Below are 19224 nucleotides of genomic sequence, written 5' to 3' on the forward strand. Positions count from 1 at the left end.
ATCCCACTGAGCCACCAGAGAATCCACTGTTTCCACCAGAGGATCACTGCACCTTACCTACCCTATCTAGTTTGATGTTGAATCTGGAGGCCAGGAAGTCCATATTTTAGCTGGCAGAAATTCAGACAGCTAAATTCTGATGGGGCATGCACACGGTCGTATTTTGCAATGAAAAGATCTCATCTGTCTTTTTCTGGCCGGAATTCTGATCGTGTGTACGTGGCATTAGTGCTGCTTCCCTGAACTTCCAGTCTTCACAGTGAACAGTGCAGTCTCCAGCCAGACTGTTAGTTTAAAGAAGATAGAGAGGAAGTGGGTTGTGTGGTTTCTATTGATGCACACAGTATAGCGAGACACAACTCCAGTCTCTTCATGCAAGGGTGGCTCCATCATATGTTGCAAGAGAAAGGAGCCACCCTAAAACAAGAAACATGGGGCAGTGATTATGGCATCAACTTAAACTGGAACATAAGCAAATATTAAAAAATAAAGAAGCTGTATATTCTGTGAATAAATCAGTTGCTGAAAGTGCTTAGAAACCTAGTGCTTAGGGATTAATATCACTTGAATGCAGTGATGAGAGCAAACAGAGGTTTTACACAGTATTAGTATAGTGTTCTTAATAAATTGCTCGGTGAATGTAAGTGGGCCGTGTTGAAGGACATGAGAATAAATTCCACTTTGGGTACCTAAAATGATTAGTGCTGCTTATGGTTGTTGATCTCTTTCTCTGTGTCCTTTAGCTAACTTATGAAAATTGGGCTCATGGAGAACCCAACAACCATGGAGATTCGGAACTGTGTGGAGAGCTGAAACTTCCGTACCAAATGCTGTGGAATGACCAGAACTGCGAACATCCAAGAGATTGGATCTGTGAGCTAAAAAAAGGTAAAAAGCTGAACATATGTAGAACCAATTTTATAGTCTACAGCGTAGGCAGTTAAGTGATATTATCACACTGCTAATATTGTAAGCTTGTTTTTTTAGTAGTGTCTATAAACTTATTGCTTTCTCTATTTACATTCTTACACTTTCTTCTTCACTTTCTTACATTCCAAAATTATTTTTTTCATCATACACGTCCAGGGTTTAACCACTTGCTTACTGGGCACTTAAACCCCCCCTCAGTCCCAGACCAATTTTCAGCTTTCAGCGCTGATGCACTTTGAATGACAATTGCGCGGGCATACAACACTGTACCCAAATGAAATTTTTATCATTTTTTTCCCACAAATAGAGCTTTCTTTTGGTGGTATTTAGTTACAGCTCTGAGTTTTATTTTTTGCTAAACAAACAAAAAAAGATGCAAAAAAAAATAAAAATAAAATCATGTTTTAATAGTTTGTTATAAAATTTTGCAAACGGGTCATTTTTCTCCTTCATTGAAGTGCGCTGATTAGGCGGCACTGATAGGCTGCATTGGTGGGCACTGATGGGCTGCATTGGTGGGCACTGATAGGCTGCATTGATGGGCACTGATAGGCTGCACTGGTGGGCACTGATAGGCATAGTTAAGGCGGCACTAATAGGCACAGATAAGGCGGCACCGATGGGTACAGATAAGGCGGCACTGATGGGCAAAGATGGGCACAGATAAGATGGCACGGATGGGTGGCACGGATAAGTGGCACGGATGGGTGGCACGGATGGGCACTGATAGGTACCACAGATAGATGGGACTGATGGGCACTGATAGGTGGCACTGATAGGTGGCTCTGATAGGTGGCACTGCTGGGCACTGATGGGCGGCACTGCTGGGCACTGATGGGCAGCACTGCTGGGCACTGATGGGCGGCACTGGGGTGCAGCACCTTTGAGGCAGATTGGGTGGCACTGTGGGTGGCACTGTGGGTGGCACTGTGGGGTGGCACTGTGGGGTGGCACTGTGGGTGGCACTGTGGGCACTATGGGCACTGACGGGGGGCACTGACGGGGGGCACTGACGGGGGGCAGGTGGGCACTGGCAGGTGGTCCCTTGTATTGATGGCCGTGATCGGGACTGATGTCCCGATCACGGCCGCCGGTGATCGGCTTTTTTTTTTTCTCCTCGCGCTGTCAGCGCGAGGAGGAATAATAGCCGATTACCGGCTCCGTTCTATCACATGATCAGCTGTCATTGGCTGACAGCTGATCACGTAATAAGGGGTCGGGATCGACCCCTTGCACGGATCGGTGATCAGGCGAGTCTCATGGACTCGCCGATCACAGAGCGCGCCGCGCGCGCCCCTCAGGGGGCACGCAGGCCGCTCGTACACGGGACGACGTCAATAGACGTAGTCCCGGAAATGTAGGTCCGCGCTAATGCCGTCATTTGGCAATAGCGCGGATCCCAAGTGGTTAAAAAGCCATAACATTTCAGAAGTATGTTCAGTGCCCTTCTGCATCAGGGCCTAAAGTGTTGTTTGGGATAAAAAAAAAGTTAGGGATGCACCAATACCATTTTTTTTACAACAAGTACGAGTAACGATACATTCTTTTTAAGTACTTGCCGATACAAGTTACCAATACTTACCGAAACTGTTTTGTTTTACACTTTAGCTGTCAGCAGTGGTACAAATTCAAAAGTTATTTACAAATGAAATATATTTATTTTTGCCTAATTTTGAAACATGTAAATATATGTTAAAGGTTAAACAAACAAAGCAAAAAAAAAAAATGTTTTATTTATTCCCCTTTCACACTGATGTGCTTTACAGACGCTACAATGTTAAAAATAGGGCCTACATAGCGCCTGTAAAGTGCCTCTCCTGTCTCTCCAGTGTAGAAGCCGGAAGGCTTTCACACTGCAGCGATGCGCTTGCAGGACGTTAAAAAACTCCTGCAAGCAGCATCTTTCGAGCGGTGCATAGACAGCTCCTAAACCACTCCTGCCCATTGAACTGAATGCTGAACCGCCAGAAAAGCGCCGATTTGCGGGTCGTTTTATCCCTTTTTCGGTTGCTAGTGGCTGAAAACCCCTGCAAAAACGACAGCAAAGCACAGCTAAAAATAGCGGCGCGTTACTGCCGACGGCATGGGTGCCCCAGTGTGAAAGGAGCCTAATTAATAGTTTATATTATAGAAGCCAATGGTTGCGCTGCTATCCATCTATCCAATCAAGAGCCGAGAACCCGGGCAGAGAGGGTATCAGTGTCAGAAGTTTTTTCATCCTATGCATTAGGGTGAAAAAACACGAGGGTTTACAACTCCATTAAGGATTAATAAGAGGTTAAACAGAGGAACATTTATTAACAAACAAAACATTTTTTTTTACTTGACAGGTTGCTTTAAACTGACTTCATCTGCAGATCAAAGTTCATCCCTTTGATCTGTGGATAAATAAAATGAAAGATAAAAAAAAGAAACAACGTTTCTTTTTATCTTTCTGTTTCAGCAGCTGAGCAATGTTGCTGACTTTTTTTGCTTTTCTTTTTTTTTTTGACAGCGTCAATTGCCTGGACTTCATTTATATTTCAGCTGTCAACAGGGGAACCCCACTGACAGCTGAATGAGTCATCGGTTGTTAAGGACACAGTGTTCCCGCTCCTTAACAATTGATAATTGATAGGGTTTTCTTTTGTTTTTGTCTTTTTACATTTCAGCTGTCGGTGGGGGGAATCCCGCTAACAGCTGAAACAAACAGAGCCTGAAAGTATCAGTTCCAGGTATCGGAACATTTTCACGAGTGCGGATACTCATGAAAATGCTTAGTATCTGTACCGATACTGGTATCTGTGCAACCCTAATAAAAATTGTAGATTCAGAGGAGTTCATAAGTTTCAGGCCTCAGCAGCAGGTTGTAAGCATGGAGGGAAGCATGCCATTACTCTGTTAACATACCCAGTACTGTCTGAGACAGAGTTAACATGAGATTTAGACTCAGGGTTGAGGCATAGGCGTGCAGTGGCCAGAGATCGCAGAGTAAGCTGGCCACCTGGGCTTTCAAAAGAACCTTTCACTTTTTCCTTGAATGAGCAAAGTGTTTTTCTTTAATATGCTTCAATTTATTTAGAAATAGAGGGGGAAAAATCTGTTCTTTTCCTGGAAAAGCTGATTTTAACATGCTTGCTTTCTCTCATCATCATTATCATCATCAGGTGCAGCATTAATGCCAGAACCCACAAGTACACCATATCCTGGTAAGAACTTTTTGTATGTAAAGAGGCACACAGCGCAACCTTGTTGTAAGAGAGTTGTTCAGAGAACTTACTTTTTTAATGTCTACTTGCCTCTAGTTTTATGTAGGGAACGGCAGTGGATATAGAAGAGCTTATAGTCCTTGGATAGTGTAGATGAATTAGATGTCCTCTCTCTTTTTATTGTTGTCTTTGTCCCAGCTAGGTAGATATGACCCTTTCTGTCTGTCCTGGTGACCATTAGGGATGAGCCGAACACACCCCACCAGAACATGTGAAGAGGAAAAAATTTGTATGAACACGCAAACACCGTTAAAGTCTATGGGACACGAACATGAAAAATCAAAAGTGCTCATTTGAAATGCTTATATGCAAGTCATTGCCATAAAAAGTGTTTGGGGACCCGGGTCCTGCCCCAGGGGACATGTATTAATGCAAAAAAAGTTTTAAAAAATGTCAGTTTTTTCAGGAGCAGTGATTTTAATAATGCTTAAAGTGAAACAATAAAAATTAAATATTCCTTTAACTATCATGCCTGGGGGGGGTGTCCTTAGTATGCCTGTAAAATAGCGCATTTTCACCATGTTTCGAACAATACCACAGCAAAATGAAATTTCTAAAGGAAAAAAAGTAATTTAAAACTGCCCGTGGCTGTAATGAATTGTTGGATCCCGGCAATATAGATAAAAGTCATTAAAAAAAGGCATGGGTTCCTCCCCCCAGTCCATTACCAGGCCCTTCAGGTCTGGTATGGGTATTAAGGGGAACCTTGTGCCAATTTTTTTTTTAAATGGTGTAGGGATCCCCCCAAAATCCATACCAGACCCTTATTCGAGCACGCAACCTGGCAGACCCCCTCCTCCTGAACCCTTCTCCACCTCCCTTCAAGTCTGGTATGGATTTTAAGAGGAACCCTATGCCAAATTGAAAAAAAAAATGGCACAGGGGTCCACCCAAAATCCATACCAGGCCCTTCAGGTCTGGTATGAATTTTAAGGGGAACCCTGTGCCAAAATGTAAAAAAAAATGCCGTAGGGGTCCCCCCCAAAAACCATACCAGACCCTTATCCGAGCAAGCAACCTGGCAGGCCACAGGAAAAGGGGGGGCGGGAGAGCGCCCCCCCCCCCAAACTTTACCAGGCCACATGCCCTCAACATGGGGAGGGTGCTTTTGGGGTCCCCCCCAAAACACCTTGTCCCCATGTTGATGGGGACAAGGGCCTCAGGCCTGCAGGCAGGGGACTTATCGGAATCTTGTCTGGTGGTTGTGGGGGTCTGTGGGCAGGAGGCTTATCGGAATCTGGAAGCCCCCATTAACAAGAAGACCCCCAGATCCTGGCTCCCCCTATGTGAATGGGTATTGGGTACATTTATCCCTACTCATTCACCCAAAAAAGTGTCAAAATTAGTAAAAATTACAAGAGACAGTTTGGGACAAATCCTTTAATAAAAAAAAAAAAATGTCCCGTGATGTAAATCCATCGCCGACTCAAGCCTCTTCGTGATGACAGCTGTTATACGTCACGTGGTGTCAGAGGGGGCAGGGTCACCCGTTTACATCACTGGGTGGCCTCGCCCTCAGCTATATAACAGCTGTCATTGCAAAGAGGCTTCAGTCGGCAGGGAGCCTCCCATGGAGGTGGAGTTGTTGTGTTTTTTTTCTTTCTTGGTTCGTCAGGCAGCATGATGGAGGATGGATTTACATTGAGGGACATTTTTATTTTTTAATGAAGGATTTGTCCCAAACTGTCTCTTGTAATTTTTACTGTTTTTGATACTTTTTTTGGTGAATGTGTAGGGGTACAATGTACCTGATACCTATTCACATAGGGGGGCCGGGATCTGGGGGTCTCCTTGTTAAAGGGGGCTTCCAGATTCTGATAAGCCCCCCACCTGCAGACGGACTAAGACTGGGATGCCATTAAAGTTCATGTGCGAGGCAGGTGTCCCAATACTTTTGACAATATAGTGTACCTTTAAAAATGATAGATGATTGCTGTAAAATGCAGACGATTGTTATGCAATCATTCTCTGTGCCATTTGCACATCAAATCCTTTATCAAAAGATCGCTTTCTGTTGTGTCTTCTGGACAGAGAGCCAAGAGAAGTCTCCCAAACAGGACACAAAACATTGGCTATTCATACTCTTTTGGCCTCATGCACACAGTTGTTACAGTTGAACATTTTTTTTCGGCCTATGAAAACACCGCTGTGTAAGCGGGAAGGGTGGATTTACTAAAGGCAAATAGAGCCATGTTCATCGGAAAAGAGCCCATTACTGCGGTGCTTCTCCTTTCACTGTCCATTTACAGGCATGGGTGGTTCCAGGATGATTTGGGCTCAGAGGAAGTGGGTTGAATGGAGCTGGCCATCACACTGAGGATATCCAGCAGCAGAAAAATGTAGAGTTGGGGAAATCTCTGAATTAAACCTGCATATTGCAGCAAAGGCTGTTTTTTATTTTATCTTTGAATGGGCTATTAATTTTTTCCCTTTGCTTTCATTATTGTACCTCCGTAACTTAATGTCTTACATTTTTTTCAGGCAGCGCAGAATTTTTAGATGTGCTATTACTTTTATTGTTGTGTCATTTTGAATCATTTTTTGACTTGTTTTCTTCCCTGTCTGACAGAGTTTAACCTGACCAGTGAGGGTTGGCTGGTCAAAGGTGACAAGCAGTATTATATTAGCAATGATGAGGTGCCCATGGAAAAGGCAAGAGATTTTTGCAGGCGTAATTTTGGTGACTTAGCCACAATTCATGATAAAGCAGAAGGGACATTTCTATGGCGATATGTAAGTACTCTTCTCTATGAAGTATTTGAACACTTGATTAGTTCCAATAGTTCCACTGCTAAGATGGTTTCAAAATCCTTGACCATGGCAGCATCCGCTTACTTACCTTACCTTCAGCCCCACCATTCTGTTGGCTGTTGGGTGTGAAGATGAAGTCCTCTGTAAGCTCTGCATTAATCCCCTTTGGGGCCTACTCAAGTCTGGGGATTCTCTTTATGCCCTTGACTGTGCAGGTGGACCAGTGGCCAATTAGAAGGCTCAACACTGTTACATGTACAGAAGGGAAGTAAGTCTAATAAACCCCTATACCTCTAGAGACTGGGCATTTCTCTTAAGTCATAGCAACAGGCAGAGTGGCAGAAAGTGGAGATAAGTATATGTAGGAACAGTGGCGGCTGGTGTTTATTATTTTTTGGGGGGGAGGGCAAACAAGCCTCCCCTGACTGACCATTAGGGCACTCGGGCACTGCCTGGGGGCCCAGGGCAAGTAGGGGGCCCCATAAGAGGCATCAGGTACCTCCGTCTTCCCGAGGAATCTGTGCTAATCCCAGAGCAGTGCTGGAACAAGATCTAGCACTGAGCTCTCTCTGCCCTCATCTCAGGGACCCCTATCTGGCCTCATCCAAGGGGTCCCCTAAAAGCAACTGTGATAGGGGGCTTAGGACAAGGACAGTAAGGCCTTGTTTACATTTGCAGTTTGGGGCAGTAAAACACCTTAGTTGAGCCCTGTTTTTACCCGCCAACTGCATCCCTTTTAACTGGGGGCGTGGGCTGTGCATATGTCGCAGCTGCAGCAGGAATTATACACCCCATAATGCTTGGAATGTGTAGCGCCTGCCACTTAATCAAGAGAATGGGGCGGCACTGCAAATACCATGCAACCTTGTGCAGTACAGTGAGCAAAGGGTTAAAGCAGGCAGTGAGGCGGCGATTGTATCGCCTCCTCATCACCTGCTTTAACCTCTTGGATCCCATATTTGAACACTGCAACTACATGCATTGTACATAGTTACAGGGTGTTTGCAACGTGGCCCCATTCACTTGAATCGGTCGCGATCACCCACCAAAAGCAGTAGGGTGTATAATTCCTGCCGCAGCATGTCTACATTCTCAGCTGCTGCCTCTACAGCTAAAGGGGGAAAGGATGAACGTATGTAATGTTGGCAGTAAAATATGTAGGTATTGCTTTGTGTGGGTGTGGCTTTAGTGTGAGCGGGGACACAGGAGGACCCATGATCGCATATTGCCCAGGGGCCCAGTGAGTTGTCAGTCCACCCCTGAGCCTGCCCCTCTCACTTGCACATACCAAAATTACCCCCATACAGAAGCAGGCCTCAGTAGGTACTCACACTGCTCCCCGCTCTCCGCACTGGCTTCCCGCTCTCCGCATCAGCTCCCGCTCATATACTCCGTTTCTTCCCTGAGCTCGTTAGTTTTCTCTGCATGTCCTTAATGCGATTTGTATAAGATTTTTTATTATGTATTTCAATAAGTTTATATGTTTTTTTTTTGAATATGTTGACTTATTTTTGTTTGATGCAACTCCTGTTAAGGTCCTATGGGCAACCTTAATATATGGGATTTCTCATTCTTTGGGGATGGAGCTGCACCATTATATCCACTGTATCATAGCCTCTGTTAATGCTTGACTAATCCTGTGAAAATGATGGGGAATCCTCTTTGAAAAATGATAGCCAAATGCTATAAAATTTAGATGGACAAATGTCCATCTCTATAATACTTGGAGTACATCTTTTGTCTGACAGTCCTGAGTCATATCACATATATTAATGGGTAGGAGTTCTACTGAGGAATCCAAAGGCATAAAATGTGTTCAAAGTGAAAACAATATAATAATCATGATCAGCTGAAGCCAACCAATGAGTACTGGGTGGGAGGATCTCGCAAAGAGACTCCCAAAGTCACTGCTGAATCAAATATTTCCATGGTCAAGTGAATAATGGTTGGTTCAATATGGATCATCCAGTCATCTGACCAATCATCCAACCATCATCAGTTCTCATTGTTTCCAATAGAGAGCCCTTTCATGGCCTTAGTCTCTTATTTAGCCATTTAATATTTGATTTTATATCATTTGTTCATCATAATTAAGCAATTTATTTAATGGGCCAGGTAGTCACTTCATCAGAAAAAAACAGTAAATTCTGTACTAAGCATGATAAATAAATAAAGGATTAAAACAGACCTTCAGTCATTTTTTTTCAACTTTCCATTTATTAAATATTCTGCCCTTGTTGTTTTAACTCTGGATAGTAAAACTTTTTTTTTCTGCCAGTAAATACCTTATACAGCCCATTTCCTGTTTCTTGTCTGGTCATTATCCTAGGTTTATGACATCATGCACAGCTCTCTCTTTCACTCTTGTGAGAGTTTGCCAGGAAGGAAAGGGTGGGGGGGGGGGGGGGTGAGTCATAAGAGGGCCAATGAGAGTTGCAGGGATGCATAGCTGGAAATGTGCCTCTGTGTGAATCCAGAAAGTGAACAGGCAACAGCATCAGCTAAAATGGATGCAGCCAGACTTGGTGGAGGGAGATTTTTGCTGCATATTTGGCAAGTACAGGATCAAAGTATATATAAAATAATATGCAAAGTGGTAGGAGGGAAGCTTCAGAATGGCAAAGATGTTTTGTATTACAAGTTATGTGAGCAGACTGCAGTTCCTCTTTAAAGAATGAAATAAAGTATAAAGTTACAGTTATTGAGATTTTTGTATTACCTGTGTACTTATATGCATTGTTCTCTTTCCTCTATAGATTTTAAGGAATGGGACGAGTACCTCATATTACATTGGCTTATATTTATCTGTGGATAAAGAATTTAAGTAGGTGTCTACTACCCAACCCGATTTGTGTTTTGTGGATATATACTATGTTTGTTTCTATTGCTGTAGCCATACTCAGTCTGTGGTGTTTGAATGGCTTTATCAGACGTAGGAGAATCGAGACATGTACGTGCTTCCCAGTGGAAGATAATGAGATCTGTGCATGTTTGGAGGAGCTCCATATTTGTAATCAGAAACTTTCCAACTCAAAAGTTATAATCCCTTTTCTCACTGAGAGGGAAGCATTATTTTAGCTATAAGTCCACCAACCCACTGCAAACCAGGATAATTAGTTATTGTAACATTTACCTAAAAAGTAATTTCTTTGTAGCTTTTCATAGGTTTGCTGTGCTTTATTTTTAACATGGTACTTGTAGATGTTTCATCCAGATTTTCAATTTAATGAATATCTCTATAGTTCCCGCTACTGAAGGAAATAGAGACCACTTTCATTTTTTTTTTTGCCCCGGCACCATTTTTTTGCTAGGATGGTGACTCTTGCCATTCACAAGTCTAGCACCGGTAAATGATGTGCTGTTGTAGAGATAAGGTAAATATTACATGCTAGATTAGGGGTTAAAGTGTTTGTTAACCCATTATGCCGCGTACTCACGACCGGACTTTCCGGCAGAAAAGGTCCGACAGTCTTCCCGACGGAGTTCCGATGGAGTTCTGACTAAACGGACTTGCCCACACACGAACGGACCAAAGTCCGTTCATTTTGAACATGATGACGTATGACAGGACTAGAAAAGGGAGTTCAATGGCCAATAGACAATAGCTGCCCTTGCGTCGTATTTGGTCTGTCGTACCAGCATACAGACGAATGGTTTTCCCGATCGAAATTGATTCCTATTTCTAGGTCCATCTGAATTTTTGAAGAAAAAAATCAGATAAAGCCCGCACACCATTTGTAATATCCGACGGAATGATTCCGTCGGATCTTTTCTGCCAGAAAGTCTGGTCGTGTGTACGCGGCATTATAAGTCTATGCCAGCCCCTCTATTAGAGGCTGGCATAGCACACCATGTAAATTGTTTTTAAAAACAAGTGTTCTAAATACCGAATTTGAGCTCTTTTTAGGCCGACTCACATGACTCGCGGCCGCTTTACAGCTCCGATGGATGGCTTCTGTGGGAGGAGCTGTGATCTCCCTCTGAGATCAGCCTGGGAGATCATGTGGTTGCTTGTCTCCTCCGCAAAAGCTCTGTCTTGTAGCTGTAAAGCGGCCACAAGTCACGTGACCAGCCTGAAGACAGATCAAATTTGGTATTTAGAATGCTTGTTTTTAAAACAACTTACATAGTGTGCTATGCCAGCCTCTAAAAGAAGGGCTGGCAGTAACAAGTGTACGTTTTTTTTTTTTTCAAGAATAGTGGCGGGGGGCGAGGCGGGGTGAGCACAGAGAGGGAGATGACAGGCAGGAAGGAGGGGGTAAGGGGGAGAAAGGAGAGCAGAGGGGACAGCAGCGTATGATGCAGGAACGTACTCTGACCTCGGTGGTCAGGGCTGAGCAGCCCTGATTTTCGTGGTCAGCTCAGAGAGGGCATACAGGAAGTGGAGGGTTCAGGAGTTCTTTTTACAGTTTAGAGGGGGGCAGATTACACAGCACAAGCACTGTGCTGTTTAATTTGCTTTAAGGGACCAGGATCTGTATATTTGGTTTTAGGGTTAACACACACTTTAAATTAATCCCCGTGAACATGGGCTGAATGTCAGGCGCATTGGTCAGTTCAATGAAAAATGGCTCAAATTTTTGCCCATGTGTACTGCAGAGCTCTCAGCCAATGGCCCAGTGTTCTGGTAAGGGGGACTGCCCCCCTGTCAAAATACAATAGCTCAGCAGGGTAGATCGCTGTACCAACATTGGATTGTTAGTAAAGGGGCTCCAACCGGACAAAAAAGGACACGCTTGTCCTTTTTTTTTTCGCCAGCTGGCCGTGTTGAGCCTCAACATGCCGAAGACTTGGTAGAGTGGATGACCAAGCCATCCTCATCCTCCTCATCCTCTCTCACCCAGGCTCAGGGTACTTTGTCTGGCAAAGCAGCTGCCAACGTGGCCTCTTCCCTCGGTTAAATGGCATCGGTCACTCCTTCCCCAGCCCCAACATGTCCTCCTGAGGAGTCCCCCAAACTGTTTGACCACAGTTTGACCACAGTGTTGGGTACATGCTCCAGGAGGATGCCCAGCGTTTTGAAGGTTCTGATGATGATACCCAGCTAGAGGAAGGCAATAACGTGAGCCCAGAGTGAGGGGATGCCCAAGAAGGACAGCAATTTCACAATCATGTTCCCCCAGCTGCAGCATACTACCAGGTTTGCTCCAGTGATGAGGAGGGAGGGGTGATGAGGTCACTGACTCCACGTGGGTGCCTGATAGGAGAGAGGAGGAGGAAGAGGCACATCTCCAATGGGCAGGATCCAGCCCAGCTTAAGAGCAGCACACCGACTGCATCACACCTCAGAGCTCCGCATGTGCTGCCTCTGCGCGTTATTCCAAAAGTTCTTTGTGGGCCTTTTTTGAGACGTGTGCATCAGATCGCAACGCTGCTATTTGCGACATATGTCTCAAGCGTATATTGCATGGCCAAAACATCAGCCGCTTGGGCACCACATGCTTGACCAGACATATATCGACCTGCCATGCAGTTTGTTGGCAAGCGTACCTAAAAGACCCACACCAAAGAACAAGGCGGACCTCTCCTTGCTCCTCATCATCTGGGATCTTCAACCCCACTATACCTTCAGTCCTTTCTGAAACCTGCACTGAGAGGAATGAAGGTGTAGAATTAGGTGTGTCACAGCCAAGTACTTGCGGGCAATCTGCTATCAGTACACCGATGTCCGATTGTACCAGGCAAATTTCCCTGCCCCAGCTGCTGCACCACCGAAAGAAGTTTACTCCCAGCCATCCACCTGCCCAGTGGTTGAATGCTAGCTTGGCAAAATTGCTAGCACTTTAACTGCTGCCTTTTCAGTTGGTAGACTCTGCCCCCTTCCATGAGTTTGTGGAATGTGCGGTTCCTCAGTGGCAGGTTCCCAAATGCCACTTTTTTGCACGGAAGGCAATTCCCGCTCTCTACCGGCACGTGGAAGGCAATATCTTGGCCTCGCTGGACAGGGCGGTAAGCGGTAAGGTGCATATTACCACTGACTCATGGTCCAGCAGGCATGGACAGGGACGTTACCTATCTTTCACTGCGCATTGGGTGACTCTGCTGGCAGCTGGGAAGGATGCAGGACAAGGTGCAGTAGTGTTGGAGGTTGTTCTGCCACCACACCTCCAAAATGCTACTACTGGTGATTCTGACAAACCTCACTCTCCTTCATCCCCTCCTCTTCTTCTTCCTCCATGTCCTCTTCCTGTGCTTTGTTCTCAGAACCAGCGGTGCTCCGTAGGCATTCAAGGGGCTACGCAAGTATGCAGGCAAAAAGATGTCATACGGTGCTTGCGCTGGTATGCTTGGAGGACAGGAGCCACACTGGGGCAGATATTATGTCAGCTCTGCAGGAGCAGGCTGAGAGGTTGTTGACGCCACACCAGCTTAAGCCAGGAATGGTGGTTTGGCGACAATGGCACCAACCTCCTCTCTGCCCGCCGACAACTGATCCATGTGCCTTGTTTGGCTCACTCCCTTAACTTGGTGGTGCAGCGGTTCTTGGGCAGGTACCCGGGCTTACAGGATGTCCTGAAGCAGGCCAGGAAAGTCTGTGTGCATTTCCGCCGGTCATATAATGCCAGTGCTTGGCTGGCTGAGCTCCAAAAGGAATTGAACCTGCCCAAGAACTTCCTAATCTGTGACAATCCCACCAGGTGGAACTCAACGTTGGCCATGCAGCAGCTGCACACGCAGCAGAGGGCCATCAATGAGTACCTGTGTGACTACGGCACCAGGACAAGGTCAAGGGAGCTTGTTTTTTGCTTGATCAGGGATGCATGCACTCTCCTGTCACCATTTGAGGAGGCCACAAGGATGGTGAGCAGTGACAGTGCATGCACCAGTGACACTGTCCCTCTTGTCCACCTGTTGGAGCACATGCTGTGTGGAATAATGGACAGGGCACTTGAGGCAGAACAGAGGCAGGAAGAGGAGAACTTCCTTACCTCTCAAGGCCCCCTTTATCCAGACAGTGTCCCTGCTGGCCCGCCAATCACACAGGAGGAGAAGGAGGAGGATTGTGTCAGCATAGAGGTGGAGCCTGGCACCCAGCATCAGCAGCAGTCTTTTAGGAATCATTTACAGTCCCAAGAAACCCATGGACTTGTACGTGTCTGGGAGGAGGTGGCTGCGGATCATGTCGTCCTTAGTGGCCCTGTCAGGGTGCACATACCAGCAGACAAGTTCGTCCCTCTAGAAGTACGCAAAGCGCAGAAGAACACTTATTTCCTTTGCTCATAGGAAATGAGCATTGGCGCATAGAAGTGCACATGCGCGAACTGGTGCGCAAACAGGAGCCGTCGCGCATTCCCATGCGCACCAACGCATGCGCCCACATGCACATGCCTGTGTGCACACGTGCACACCCGTGATTGTCACTGGCACCAAACATTATTATTTAAACCCAACCACTGCCTGCCTTCAGTGCTGCTTCATCTCAGCTCCTCTGTGCTCTGTTACCCGTGAAACCTGTGTCCTGATCTCTGTGTTAACCCGGCTTGTTTTGACCATTCCTTGAACTCCACCTGCATTGACCTTGGCTTGTCCTGTGACCCTTCTACTGCCTTCTCCCTTGGCTCCTGTTTGCAATCATCTGGTTCCAGACCTGGCTTGTCTCCTGACTACACTCCTGCCTGCACCCTGCATCTGACTGTCTTGCCGTGTATGATCAAGCCTGCCTGACCCTGCTATCTGTTGCTGTCTCCTGCACCAGCTGCCTGCCAAGATCTTCTGGTATCTTCTGCAGCCATTCAGGACATCCACCCTGCTGCCTGCAAGATTCCTTGGCACTCGTGTGACTCTGCACTCTGGCACCTTCTATTCACATTATCAGGAGCCCTGAGTCAGAGGTGTAAGGGAGGCCTTCCTCGTCCAATCAGGCTCTAATACCAGGTACATGATAGACCCAGAGGACTCCGGACCGAATGCCTCAGCTAACCTACACTGCATGGCCTCCCTGATCATGCAAAGCTCCTCGTATTCGTCGGATCAAGGAGAGGGATCATTACCGCCTGGCAACCCTCCTTAATCCACGTTACAAGGGTAAGGTTGTGCAACGCGTTCCCAGAGACGGGAAGGTTACAAATTCCTGGTCCTGGGCAAGGTGTTGCTGAGGCTTCGGTCAGTCACAGAAGGAGCGGTGGAGAAGGTGGCCGTCTGACTGATGCGTTCAGACAATTTTTTAGTCCACAGCCCAGTTCCAGCAACCATCACCAACGTCTGATTTACATGGTGCAGGAATACCTAGGGGCAAGATCAGACTTGGACACCTTTCCCACCAAAAATCCTCTGGGTTACTGGGTCTTGAGGATGGATCACTGGCTAGAGCTTGCACAGTATGCAATTGATCTACTGGCCTGTCCTGCATCCAGCGTTCTTTCGGAACACACATTCAGTGCTGCTGGAGGCTTTTTTAACCAATCACAGGGTGCGTCTGTCCACCAACTTGGTTGATCGACTGACCTTCATAAAAATTAATCAGTCTTGGATCACCACCAGCTACCAAGCACCTGATGCTGATGTAACCAAATTATTTTTTTGGAGATGTCAGATCCCTTCAAGACTGCCTATGCTGATGCTGAGTGACTATCCTGTTATGCTGAGTGACTATCCTCTTCCTCCTCAATGATCATGCTGATAGCTTGTAAGAACATTTTTGGTTCTGGGTGCCGCCACCAGTGGCTAAGGCCCAATTCTTCAGCCCCTGTTTGACAGGGGTGTGTAATTACAATTTTTGATGCAATATTTTTCAGGAGGGTTTGTTTCTGCGCTCAACTACAATATTTGTGAGTGGTTGCAGTGTTGTGGCACCAGTGCCTAAGGCCCAATTTTTCAGCCCCTGTTTAACAGGGGCATGCATTTACAATGTTTAATGCAATACTTTGCAGCAGGGCTCATTCCTGCACTCCAACTAGAGTATCTGAGAGGGGTTGCAGTGTTGTGGCACCAGCACCAGTGCCTAAGGCCCAATTTTTCAGCCCCTGTTTAACAGGGGCGTTATTACAATTTTTTATGCAATATTTTGCAGGAGGGTTTGTTGCTGCGCTCAACTACAATATCTGTGAGGGGTTGCAGTGTTGTGGCACCAGTGCCTAAGGCCCATTTTTTCTGTCCCTGTTGAACATGGACATGTAATTACAATTCTTGATCTAATATTTCACAGCAGGGCCCATTCCTGCGCCCACCAAGAGTAACTGTGAGGGCTAAGGCCACGTACACACGGGCGGACTGTTCGCCCAACTTTGTCCGCTGAACAGTGTTTCGGCGGACAGTCCGCTCGTGTGTGGGCTTCAGCGGACAGTTTCAGCGGACAGTCTGACGAACAAAGTTTTTCGGAATTCCCGTAAGACAGTCCGCTGAAACTTGGTTTGAGCGGACAGTCCGCTCGTGTGTAGGCTTGTTCGTCAAACTAAGTTCCGCGCATGCTCAGAAAGGATTTATACAGCGAAGGTTGCATTGCAGTGTATTGGACGTCGTATTTTTCGTCCCGTCGTACGTGCCGTTCACGTCATCGCGCACGCTTTCAGCGGACTGTTCGTTCATCGTGTGTGGTCAAGTCCGTTCATGCTAATTTTGAGCGGACTGTTTGTCAGATTGTTTGACGAACAAAGTTGGGCGAACAGTCCGCCCGTGTGTACGCGGCCTTAGAGTGTTGTGGCAACACCACCACCACCACCACCACCACCAAAGGCCCAAATTTTCTGTCTCTGTTCAACAGGTGCATGTAATTACAAGTAACTTTGGGGGCTTACAGTGATGTGGCAACACCAACACCTTAGGGTCAAATTTCTGCAGAGCATATAGGGCAGGCCCCTACTATTAAACAGGAAGTGAGATAAAATCTACCCCTAGGAAGGGAAATTCTCTCCTTTAAGAGTTGATATGGGAAAAACGTGTCTCCTCTCCACTGATGCTTTATCACCAATCCTTGTTTCACTAAAAACCCCAAATTTTCAAAAAAAACATTTGTCATTGGAACAGAAAGTGAGTTGAAATCTTCTGAAGAGGTGCACAGACAGCAAAAATTTTTTACAGGGGTGATAACCCTTCCCTATGTTTTCCAAAAAGCTTAAAAATAGATTTTTTGACTGGAGCTACACTTTAAAAATGTAACGGTTCAAAATTACAAACAGATTCTACTTAACAACAAACCTACACGGTCCCTGTCTTGTTTGCACCGCCTGTATACTGCTGTTCAGAGTATATAGGGCCTGGGGGCCCCACTCCTTTCCTTTTTTTAATTTGGGTGTGGGGTTCCCCTTAATATCCATACAAGACCCAAAGGGCCTGGTAATGGACTGGGGGGGGGGGGTACCCATGCTGTTTGTCTCACTGATTTTCATCCATGTTGCCGGGACCCGACATTACATGAAAACCGCAAGCAGTTTTAAATTACTTTTATTCCTTTAAAAATGTAATTTTGAATTCCTTGCGAGACGGTGGCGAAGTACCTTTAGATGAAAATAGGGCTTACATTAGTGTTATACCTAAACCAAACAAAGATACTACTGATATTCTTAATTATCGCCCTATATCATTGATTAATTGTGATCTCAAAATCCTTACGAAATTATTAGCACTACGATTGGGTGCCTTTTTACCACAATATATACATAAAGACCAATCCGGTTTTATACATCAACGCCAAACCTTAGACCAAATTCGCCGATCCATAGCTTTGATTTCTGCGGTTCGCTCCCAATGGGACGCTCCTGGATCTCGGGAATTGCTATTGCTCTCATTGGACCTTCATAAGGCCTTTGATAGCCTTAATTGGGACTATTTATTTACTACTCTTGGGGCATTTGGTTTTGGTCCTGTTTTTATTTCCTTATTACAAAAACTTTATAGCAAACCGTCGGCCCAGGTTGCTATCCGGGGTTATAGATCATCCTCTTTTCTCATTGGCCGTGGCACGAGGCAGGGCTGCCCGCTTTCCCCATTACTTTTTGCGTTAGCAATAGAGCCTTTAGCGGTAGCGATTCGTTCTCATCCCCGAATTTATGGAATATGTTGTGGACAGCAGGAACATAAATGTTCTTTGTTTGCCGACGATGTTCTTATGTATATTACCAACCCTACAATTACTCTACCTAACTTATTATCCCTATTTCTTCGATTTTCCCAACTTTCCGGTCTTACTTTAAACACTCAAAAAACGATGGCCCTTAATGTTTCTCTACCCCCCTTAATAGAACAACAGTTGCGACGCGATTTTCATTTCCAATGGACCTCAACTTCTATTCCCTATTTAGGTATTCAATTGACATCCTCGATTGGCACTTTATACAAAGCCAATTATCCCCCACTTTTTCGCCGCTTACGTGAGGATCTTCGATGTTGGGTGGATTATTCTTTATCTTGGTTTGGTAGGATCAATTCCATCAAAATGACGTTTCTCCCCAGACTACTTTATTATTTTAGGACCCTACCCATTGCAGTCCCGAGGAGGGAATTACAACAGTTACAAGGAGATGTTCTCCGTTTTGTTTGGGGTAATGGGAAACCCCGCATGAATAAATCAACGCTATATACCTCAAAATTGCGCGGTGGGCTTGGCCTCCCTAATTTACAAGCTTATTATCAGGCGGCTCAGATAACACAGCTTTCATATACCACGACCAGGGGGCCTCAGCCCCTTTGGGTATCTATTGAAGCCCTTTCGTGCCACCCTCTTGCTATTGGCTCCCTGATGTGGCTACCAAGTCGCCTTCGCCCTCCTATCTTATGCCCTACCCTGTCCCACTCCCTTGAGGTTTGGGACAGAGTACGCCATCGTAAACCATTGGTGTCTTCACATACTCCCTTGGCTCCGGTGTTTTGTAACCCAGAGTTTCCACCTGGCTTGACCCCACAGGTATTCCAGTGGTGGCTCAACAAGGGCCTCCTACGGATAGGTGACTATTTAACTGGAGGCCGACCTCATTCCTTGCAGTACTTTGTAGAGACGATGCAGATGCCCCCTAGTGAGCTGTTTCGGTATAATCAGATTGTGTCATTTATACGTTCTAAACTTTGTAGGATAGATAGACCGTTTACTCTTACGAATTTTGAATTATCTTGCCAATCACAGGACCAAATACGGGGGCGTATATCTACCATTTATGCTACCATTACGGACCCACTTACTAAACTTCCCTATATGATCCATTGGGAACGGGACTTGAATCTTACCTTTGATCTGTCTGATTGGCAAGATATAGCCTATGCTTTATCTAAAATATCTGTTAATACTGCACTGATTGAGGCAAACTACAAAACTCTATTACGATGGTATCTAGTGCCAACCAGGATAGCTAAGATGCATCCGTCT

The 19224-nt window shown here is 45.7% G+C and overlaps 1 protein-coding gene across 1 annotated transcript in view; it reads left to right on the forward strand.

The window, feature by feature from the left end:
- The window catches only part of LOC143996084 (macrophage mannose receptor 1-like), a 214390-nt gene that overhangs the window by 105732 nt on the left and 89434 nt on the right, over window positions 1-19224 (forward strand). Inside the window, exons 15-18 of the mRNA XM_077490909.1 lie at window positions 744-888; window positions 4077-4118; window positions 6748-6911; window positions 9686-9753. Of these exons, the coding sequence (XP_077347035.1) occupies window positions 744-888; window positions 4077-4118; window positions 6748-6911; window positions 9686-9753 (419 nt within the window). The remainder of the gene's footprint in view (window positions 1-743; window positions 889-4076; window positions 4119-6747; window positions 6912-9685; window positions 9754-19224) is intronic.

This window comes from Lithobates pipiens, unplaced genomic scaffold, assembly GCF_037356315.1.
Source record: "Lithobates pipiens isolate NorthernLeopardFrog02 unplaced genomic scaffold, aLitPip1_a1.2 Scaffold_19, whole genome shotgun sequence".
Lineage (NCBI taxonomy): Eukaryota > Metazoa > Chordata > Amphibia > Anura > Ranidae > Lithobates > Lithobates pipiens.